The 10156-nt window shown below is 46.8% G+C and overlaps 1 protein-coding gene across 1 annotated transcript; it reads left to right on the top strand.

Annotated features, from left to right (window-relative positions):
* The first annotated feature begins 3011 nt into the window (after positions 1 to 3011).
* ATOH1 (atonal bHLH transcription factor 1) lies at positions 3012 to 5558 on the top strand. The gene has a single exon (XM_047719921.1). It carries the CDS (start codon positions 3461 to 3463, stop codon positions 4538 to 4540), a length of 1080 nt encoding a protein of 359 aa, XP_047575877.1. The 5' UTR covers positions 3012 to 3460; the 3' UTR covers positions 4541 to 5558.
* The last annotated feature ends 4598 nt before the right edge of the window (positions 5559 to 10156 follow it).

Raw genomic sequence — 10156 nt, forward strand, 5'->3', positions numbered from 1 at the left:
ACATACACTTGCCTTACTTGATGATTGACATCGTATGTGACAAACCCACTATAGGGGCATCCTGCTCACACTACTCAGGCTCCAACCCCAACCCGCACACCCACCCCCAGCCCTGGGCCCTGTGTTCCCCTTCCCAGCTCAGATGCCTAGCTTCCTCAGCCCCACCTAATGGAAGAGAAAGGAAGGCAAGGAAAGGCAAAGAAAATAGCTTCCCGTTTACTCCAAACACAAAAGAATGTATTTCACTACAACGTATTTAAAAAATCTTACAGCCTCTCACATTGTTGGGCCACTCTAATTTACTCAAACATTGAGGCTTGCTTCCAAGAAGCACTAAGGCTAATCATTATGTACAAAGCTAGCAAATTAGGATCAATATCCTATGTCTCTGATAAATACTTGTCTACAGCCCATAATACTGTTTAAACGCAGAGGGGAATGAATATTTGGTGGTTATGCAGTCAAATCTAAAGGCAAGCAAAACGTTTGGACGATGCAAGTCCAGGGAAAATTGGGCCATCCTGCATATTTGGTAGTGACATTATGTGGAAGGAGTAACTTTCAGCTGATATAGTTGGGACCTGTAAGGAATAAAATGCAATATAAACAACTGATCCTGCCAGGCTCTAATCACTTACAATGCCATACCTGTATAGAAAATGGTTCGTCATTTTCCCCGAAAGTTGTAATTTGGCACCCACAGCTATTTGCAACTATTTTTTTTGAAGTACCACATTTTATTTGTTTTTATTTTTTTTTAAGATTTTATTTATTGATTTGACAGAAATCACAAGTAGGCAGAGGCAGGCAGAGAGAGAAAGGAGGAGGCAGGCTCCCTGCTGAGCAGAGAGCCTGATGCGGGGCTCCATCCCAGGACCCTGAGATCATGACCTGAGCCGAGCGCCCCTGAAGAACCACATTCTAGATGGCAGTACAATTTATAGAAAAAGCATCATTGGTTGATCCCCATAGTACTCAGTACAATCACCAAAAAATTGGAGAATTTTCTCCCAAAAAAGATGCTAGATGACTTTCCCTTTACACATTTTCTTTATTCTCAGCAGTTGTTTTCAGATTAAGTTTGGGTTTTTCTGTTTTTGCTTTTGTTTCTGCATGTCTTATTGAACATACTTATTTCAGCAGAATCTAAACATTTACATAAGAATCCAGCTCTGATCCTTCTGCCTCTTAAGGTCTGAAGGCCAAAAACTGTCCCTAAATACCAGAAAACAAGGCTGAAGGAAAAACAGAATTAGCACTCTATTCTACCCTTCAGTACCTTTATGGAGATGGACATAGATGTAGCTAATCTCCACAAAGCTATACAAGAATATAGTATGTAGTATATAGCATAGGAAATGTAGGTACAATACAGTATGTATGGGCATATTTAAATATAATACAGGGGCACCTGGGTGGCTCAGTGGGTTAAGCCTCTGCCTTGGGCTCAGGTTAGGTCATGATCTCAGGGTCCTGGGATTGAGCCCCACATCGGGCTCTCTGCTCAGCAGGGAGACTGCTCCCCGACCCCTGCCTGCCTCTCTGCCTGCTTGTGATCGCTCTCTCTGTCAAATAAATAAATAAAATCTTTTTAAAAATAAGTAAATAAATAAATATAATACAGTGTGTATATGTATGTATTATACATATATATGTATATTATATACATATACAGTGTATATATACACTGTATATACATTATATTATTGCATATATACACTGCATTATGTGTATATATACATATATATGTGTATATATACATATGCACACTAATCCAGTCCAGTCCCAGAAATAATTCTGTGGAAGGAGTTCTAAATCGCACGTTAGATCAAGTCCCTGTGATTACTAGCAAGAACAACTTTCAGTCATTTCTGTGCCGTGAAAAACCAGCTTCCAGTGAGCTTTCTTTTCTGGCTTTTCTTTTCACCATCTCTTCTAGAGGAAGAAACTCCTTTCCACCGCTAAAGTAGAAAGCAGCACTGGCACCCGCCGGCTGCGTCCCAGTCCTGCGCCTCGCGAGGTGTGGCGTCGTGAGACACCGACACCAGCAGGGGCGGTCCCCGGGGCTAAGGGGCGGGAGCAAGGAGCTCACCTGAGCTACAGCGTCCCAGCTTCGCCCGGGACCTCCCGGGGTTTGGCTCTGTGGCTGGCGGTGGTGGTTGTGCCGTTGGGAATAGGGGATGCTGGGGGAGAGCACCCACAACTAAGCGGAGGGGGGTGTGTAGTGTGTTAGGCTGTGGTTTTCTGGGTGTTTGCGGGAGAAGCCACGCGCCGTATTAAACCCAGGGCTCCCGAAGCAGAAGGGTTGGTAACTCTGGGATTCTGTACCTTGAAAAGGTTCAGAATTGCCGGGGACGCAGCCGTCTTTCATTTTTCTTTGGGCACTTTTCCCTGGCTCCTCATTTCGTAAGGAGTCCGACTGTGGGTGTTGAAACTGTAAAATATCCCTGCCCTACAGCCACTCAGCAGAGTTTCCAGCAGATTACAGTCCTACTTGGCCGGGTTGCTGTGAAAAGGGCACTGAGAGGACTGGGGAATATGAAACTTAGTGCATTCTGTCATTGTACCACAGCTTTACCAGGTTAGCTGAAGTTGATCTGGAGAGAGAGTTGAAAATTAAGAAGTGTATTCTGAGAGTTATGGGGGTTTTGTTGGTTTGTTTTTTGTGTTGTGTTTTTTTTTTCCATTCTGACTTTGATTTTTAGTGGGTCTCACTTAGCAATTATATATCTATGCAATTATATCAATGAACATGTATTATGAACGACTTATATATACATACATGGATGATATACATGAGATACTTTACACATTTGGGCACAAACGGTGGGAGCTGCGATCCTAGTCTGGAGGTCCCAAAGGGCAGACGGGCTTCTCCCCGGACGGGAGTGCCCTCCCAGCGCCAGGCGCGCCCAGCCTCTCTCAGGTTCCAGCCAAGAGAGCGCTTCGCACCGCTCAAGCACCCACGCCTCTGGCGCGGTGACACAACACAGGAGTCGAATTACAACCCTCAATTAACATATGAATTTGACTAACTTAAGAGCGGGTAGAAGAAAGGAGGGAGGAGGGCGGACATTGAGCAGGCTCCTGAGTCTTGAGTAGGCAGGAACTTTTCTCCGGGTGTAAAAACTCTTTGATTGGCTGCTCGCACGCGCCTGCCGGCGCCCTCCATTGGCTGAGCAGACACGCGACCGGCGCGAGGAGGGGGCTGGGAGAGGAGCGGGGGGTGGGGGGGTGACACACTGGCGCGTGCCGCTTTTTAAAGGGGCGCAGCGCCTTCAGCAACCGGAGAAGCTTCGTTGCACGCGACCTGGTGTGTGATCTCCGTGTGGGTGGGGGAGGGTCGAGGAGAAAAAAAAAATAAGACATTGCTGTAGGGACCCAGGAAGGGTTTTTGTTGTAGTTGACCTGGTTTGCCAGTGCCTCCTCCGTCCCCGTGCCTCCAAGCCTCTGAAGTGCAATGTCCCGCCTGCTGCACGCAGAGGAGTGGGCTGAAGTAAAGGAGTTGGGGGACCACCATCGCCATCCCCAGCCTCACCACCTGCCGCAGCCGCCGCCGCCACAGCCACCTGCGACCCTGCAGACGAGAGAGCATCCCGTCTACCCGGCGGAGCTGTCCCTCCTGGACAGCACCGACCCACGCGCCTGGCTGGCTCCTACTTTGCAGGGCATCTGCACGGCACGCGCCGCCCAGTACTTGCTGCATTCCCCCGAGTTGGGTGCCTCTGAGGCTGCGGCGCCCCGGGAGGAGGCAGACGGCCGGGGGGAGCTGGTGAGGAGGAGCGGCGGCGGCGGCGGCGGCGGCGGCGGCGGTAGCAGCAGCAAGAGTCCTGGGCCAGTGAAAGTGCGGGAACAGCTGTGCAAACTGAAAGGCGGGGTGGTAGTGGACGAGCTGGGCTGCAGCCGCCAGCGCGCCCCTTCCAGCAAACAGGTGAACGGGGTGCAGAAGCAAAGGCGCCTGGCGGCCAACGCCAGGGAGCGACGCAGGATGCACGGGCTGAACCACGCCTTCGACCAGCTGCGCAACGTTATCCCGTCCTTCAACAACGACAAGAAGCTGTCCAAATACGAGACCCTGCAGATGGCCCAGATCTACATCAACGCCTTGTCCGAGCTGCTACAAACGCCCAGCGGCGGGGAGCAGCCGCCACCGCCGCCAGCATCCTGCAAGAGCGACCATCACCACCTTCGCGCCGCCGCCCCCTACGAAGGCAGCGCTGGCACCGCGACCGCGGCGGGGGCCCAGCCAGCCTCCGGAGGGGGCCAGCGGCCGACGCCGCCTGGAAGTTGCCGGACTCGCTTTTCCGCCCCGGCTTCCGCGGGAGGATACTCGGTGCAGCTGGACGCTCTGCACTTCTCGACTTTCGAGGACAGCGCCCTGACGGCGATGATGGCGCAAAAGAACCTGTCGCCTTCACTGCCCGGGGGCATCCTGCAGCCGGTGCAGGAAGAAAGTAGCAAAACTTCGCCCCGATCCCACAGAAGCGACGGGGAGTTTTCCCCCCATTCCCATTACAGTGACTCAGATGAGGCAAGTTAGGAAGGTGACAGAAACCTGAAAACTGAGACAAACAAAATCGCCCTTGCCCAATGAGCTGAAAGCCCCATGGTTAAAGATCCCCGCACCCTTTTAATTTTTGCTCTGCGATTGTCGTTGTTTAGCAACGACTTGGCTTCATATGGCAGCTATATTTGATGGTTTGCAAAAGCCGCCGCTATTTCAAACTTCCTAGGGTCCATATTAATGAAAACTTGCTGTTAAAGTTCTGTTCTTTCCTCCCACCCTCTCCCCCTGTAAGTTGATAGGTATACTTGTATGTACCCAAATATGGCATCATTTTTCTAGTTCCCTGCTGCCAATACGCTGCTAAAACGTCGCGTTTTCTTCTCTGTCGCTGGTTTGTGTTTTAATTTATTTTATGCCCTGGGCATTCATCCCTGTGTGTTGCGCGCACTCGCTTGTGGGAGAATTAATATTCCGAAATATTTTCTCAAAATGTATCATGAAACGCAAAGTTAATGGCTCCAAAGTGAATAACTTTTGACTATGGAACGTTAGAAAACAGGGAACTCTTAGGTTTATATACTGTATAAACATACCCAGTATGTATATCGGATAGCGATAATGTTGGCGTCTTTTAGGAAACTTGACGCACGCACTTTATCAGCCGCTACTACTGCGGTTTCAGGACAAACTCAACTGCCAATTGCAGACCAGTTTTGTGTTGTTGTTATTGTTGTTGTTGTTTCAAACACGGCCACTTATAATCCTTAACTTCTTTGCAAATGTTTGTTTAAAAAACTAAAATAAAAAAAAATCCAGTAGTGTCAAAGCATTTGGTCAATTTTACTTTGCTTTGTTAATGTTAGGAAACTTATTTATTATTGATTGTTTGCTACCATTTCTACTTATCTTGATTCATTTTTTTACATTTTTCTACTCGAGATCATTTTATTTTAATTTAGCAAAGCCAACTGCCATTGTTTTATGTATTTTCTTCTGCAAGTGATAAAAATAAACATGGAAATAACTGTATTTGTCACTTATTCCATTCTAATATAAGCATTAAAAAGTTTTGAAATGACCTTGAAGACTTGAACTTAGTCCTCTATTAAACGCGAATCTAAGAGTTTTGAAGAAAAAGTCTATCATAAACATTGTAGCTTCAAGCTGTGCGAGTGATCAAGTCAGTAAGTTGTTAGGTAAAAATTTTCCCCAAATTTGTAACCATTTTGCCTCTTTGATAGCCTGGATCTTTCCAGTCTTCCTCACTGCTGGCCCCAACAGCCTTTGCAAGGGGATGCACCTGTTTCAGATCTCCTAAGACCTTACCAGGAGTAGTGAACTTTACCAAGATTGCTTAGTCCCACTTCATAAAAACTTTAGCCAAGTTGAAGGCTTTTGCCATAGGTCAAAAACACACAGCACAAGTTTTCTCAATTTCTCTCTCTCTCCCCTTTCCTCCCTCCCTCCCTTTCCTTCAGTGGTGGGTGGGGGGTGGGGGTGGCACAATAGAGGAAAGTTGACGACTGGAGCAAAAAAAAAAAAAAACAAAAAAAAAGAACAATGGACAAAACTTAAGGGGAAAGGGTATGGGGTTCCCTAATTCAAAAATTAAAAGCCCTAGGAAATTGTTGCCCTCCCCTGCTTCCCCCCCCCCAAACAATTCTGCTTATTCCACTATAGAAGATAATGTTTGCTTTTATGTTGTCTTTCTGAATTAGTTCCTATGTAGAAAATTTTTTTTTTTTTTTGAGGTAGTTGCAGAAACTAAACGGTACAGCCACTCTCACCCTCTAGGTCCTCACCAAGGAAAAGCCTATTCTGGGTGTCAAGATCAAAGATTTTGAAAAGACAAATATAGTGCGTGTGTAGAGACGGTAGAAAGAGGAATTTTAAAAATGTATTCGTCAAACGTGAGAATAGAACTATTTGTTAAACTATAGATTGGGCGACTTTCCACAGGATAAATATCGCTGAATTTGAAAAGTTGATTTTAAGCCAAATCTTTTATATTTTGTGTCTTCATTAGGATAACAAATTATGAGAACAAGGAAGCAGGGGTGGGCGGGGGGGGGGGGGTAAGCCAGAGAAAGTTAAATTAATCGTTCCAGCATCATCCTCTCTCTCCAGCACCTTGAAAAGGGGATAGCACCACAAACTAGTTCTGCAGTAAAGTAACGCGCGAAGGGGCTCAGTTCTGATCTGGAGTGAGGAACTGCGGAACTAGCTCTTGACTGACCACCTGGGTTTCCCTGGCTTTCAGCTGAAGCCGAAGCTCGAAGCTCCAGGGAAGCCAAGAGGCTCCGCCAGCTCTGAGAAGTGAACGGTAGCTCCCGACACTTTCCAGGGGCAGAAACAATGCACCTGTCCCTTAGATAACCTTTTGCACCGCTGAGTTTGCCGTGTTCACGATAAACATCAGGAATCTTCAGGCTGCTGAATAAATCAAGCGATTGCTTCTCACACATTTCCATTCCGCTCTCAGTAAGTAAATTCAACAGGCATGGACACACAGCAACTTTGCAGGATGAGCGCACACATATTTTCATAGTTATTTGGCTTGGTGTGTTTCTATACATGTGTAGAGGGAGAGAGAGAAAACGACCTATAATTATTTGACCTGTTAGGAATCTGAGTTTGGTAAAGGCAAGATGGAAAAAAAAATTAAAGTTGTGATTCTTTTTTCTCAGAGAAAGTGACCTATATTTCATTTTTTTCAAAACCATATATGCTCATTTTGTGTTGACCCTGGGGCGGGAGAACATCCTCCAAAGCTATTCTTTTTCTTTTCATGGACTTATAGAAATTTCAAAATAGAAATGACATCAAGAACATCGTCCTTCCCATCTTTTATAAATAAGGAAACTGCTGCCCCTAACTCTCCCTAATATCATACAATCACGAAGTGTCAATATCCAGACTGGCTGTAATTATTCCCATCCACTAGGTCAATATGCCCACAGACTTTTTTCTCTAAGAAAATCCATGGGAAGGAGTTACGGCTAGGCAAATATTTAGGGTTTTCTCTTGAACCACAAAGATAGATATCTATGTTTTTAAATGTTAGGGGCATTATACATGAATCAGAGATGCTGCAAACTTCATTTAAGGAAGTCATTTTACATGTCTTCTCAAGAGAAAACAGCTACGACAGAATATCAGATTGGAAATTCTATATCACTCTGATTGAAGAGTGAGAGCGAATTCTCATCAAGACATGCACAAAAAGCCAAACCGCTTTGTGTAAATTGAGTGCTCAAAGTTCAAATGAGGACTTTAACCTCTTTTCTTGCCTTCACTCTATTTCTTTCTTTTTATGCTGGCATTTCTTTGAAAGAGATGTACAATCACATTTCCATCTTAGGGTTCTGCTATGGAGTTTGCATAACAAACGTTTGGCAGCCCGCTCTCTTACACTCCATTAACAAGCTGTAACATATAGCTGCAGGTTGCTATAATCTCATTAATATTTTGGAAACTTGAATATTGAGTATTTCTGAGCGCTCATTCCCCATATGCCAGACCACTCCTGCCATGCTGACTGGTTCCTTTCTCTCCATTATTAGCAATTAGCTTCTACCTTCCAAAGTCAGATCCAAGTATCCAAGATACTAGCAAAGGAATCAACTATGTGTGCAAGTTAAGCATGCTTAATATCACCCAAACAAACAAAGAGGCAGCATTTCTTAAAGTAATGAAGATAGATAAATCGGGTTAGTCTTTTGCGACACGGCTTGGTGCTTTCTAGAGTTTTATGTACTTTAAACAGCTTGCTTTATATCCTGTCTTTGCCTTCTACTGCACCACTTTTATTCGTGAAGGCTTTTGGCTCACCACCCTTTGGGAAACTTACTTGATTTCGTAGAAAGCTGAAGAAAGATTATTTTTGGCAACTGGCAAGTTCAAACGTTCTCTATGGGACATTGTTAACTGGGAGTCCAGTGAAACAAGAAAAAAGGAGGGGGAGTTAAGTTTCCATACATAATCTTAACGAACGCAGGACCAATGCTTTCATTAGGCCTTTCAATTGATTTTAGAGATTGAAATCTGAACGAAGCAAGCAGTCTTTTATCAAAGGCTATCTGGGAATTATTTCTCTCCTCTGCTCATTTGAAAGTTCAAGAAAGAGATGATCAACTTTGTCATGGCAGTTTCAAACCCCAGTCAGAATTGGAAACGAAAAGTAGCAGATCTACTTGTCAATTGCAATCTAGACTTGTCTATTGCAGTCTGGAAAACCCAGCAAGTACCACTGGTGAGTGTTAAACATGACGTCTAGCAGTTACATTATTTGCAACTGTTTTTGCGGGAAGGGGTGGGAGATCTGGGGGAGAGGGGGACGGTGGGCACGTAATAAAGGTGTAAGTTTCCTCGCTGTTTTTGACTCTATTCTCACCAGCCACCCTCACCCCGAGGCTGAGCAGAGAATCCCAGACGCCAACCTTTGAGGTGGCTTCCCTTCCGCTAGCTAGGCCTCTAACAAGGATAGGCGAACGGAGAGGAGAATGGGTTAAATCCCGGGACGCAGGGGAGAGGCAGGGGAGGAGAGACGTCGGGGGAAGATAAAGAAAAGGACAGGAACCAAGAAGCGTGGGGGTGGTTTGCCGTAATGTGAGTGTTTCTTAATTAGAGAACGGCTGACAATAGAGGGGCTGGCAGAGGCTCCTGGCCGCGGTGCCGAGCGTCTGGAGCGGAGCACGCGCTGTCAGCTGGTGAGCGCACTCTCCTTTCAGGCAGCTCCCCGGGGAGCTGCGCGGCCACATTTAACACCATCATCACCCCTCCCCGGCCTCCTCAACCTCGGCCTTCTCCTGGTCGACAGCCTTCTTCGGCCCCCCACCGGCAGAACTCACAGAAGCGAGCGACTCTCGCCGCCTTCCGTGGCTGGCCGGGGCCCCTCTCCTCCCCCAGCTTCGCAGCGGGAGCCGCCACTGCCCACTGCACCTCCCAGCAACCAGCCCGGCAAGAAAAGAAGCTGCGCAAAGGAAAAGCCCGGCACTGCCAAGGGGAGGGGAAGCTGGAGGCGGCGGCGGCGGGAGAGCTGCGGGGTTGTTAAGGAAAAGTTGGGCTGGGGGGGTTTGAGGCACCTGAGGCAGTGAACCAGGACCAAGGAGCGGGCTCATCTTCCCGTCCAGGGGCCCTGCAAACGCGATCCCCGCCAACCCGTGCCACTGCCAGGCCCCGAGCCTGTGGCGGAAGATGCGTTCCCTCTTTCTAGCCAAAGATACAGTTCTTCAGCCCTTCCCTTATTCTAAAATATTTGATAGGCTATACGTAGTTGGATAGTGTTACAGTTCTTAGCATTCACACGTTGACTGAAATGAGTGCACGGGGCATTGTCTGTTTCAGGGATGGGACGTGCGTATACGATTTCTCTTTCATTTAGCTCCTTAAGAAAAGCAAACTAAGCATTTTTGTACAAAGATTTTGGGCCCTCTCGATATCCCAGGCTTTCTTTCACTCCCTATTTCAGTCCTGCTTTCTCCGGTCCCAGGCAAACAAGCAAATGAAATACGTTTTTGCTGCTTCATCCGCAGAGAGGTCAGGCTCATGCTCCAAGTTCTCACTTTTGCCCAGGGAAACCCGAAGTTGCCTCCATAGGGATGAAAAACAAGATGCGCTCCACTATAAACATTTTTTTTTAATTCTGTT

This window comes from Lutra lutra, chromosome 2, assembly GCF_902655055.1.
Source record: "Lutra lutra chromosome 2, mLutLut1.2, whole genome shotgun sequence".
Lineage (NCBI taxonomy): Eukaryota > Metazoa > Chordata > Mammalia > Carnivora > Mustelidae > Lutra > Lutra lutra.

Coding starts and splice junctions, on each gene's coding strand:
- ATOH1 (XM_047719921.1), top strand. CDS start 3,461: ATGTCCCGCCTGCTGCACGCAGAGGAGTGGGCTGAAGTAAAGGAGTTG.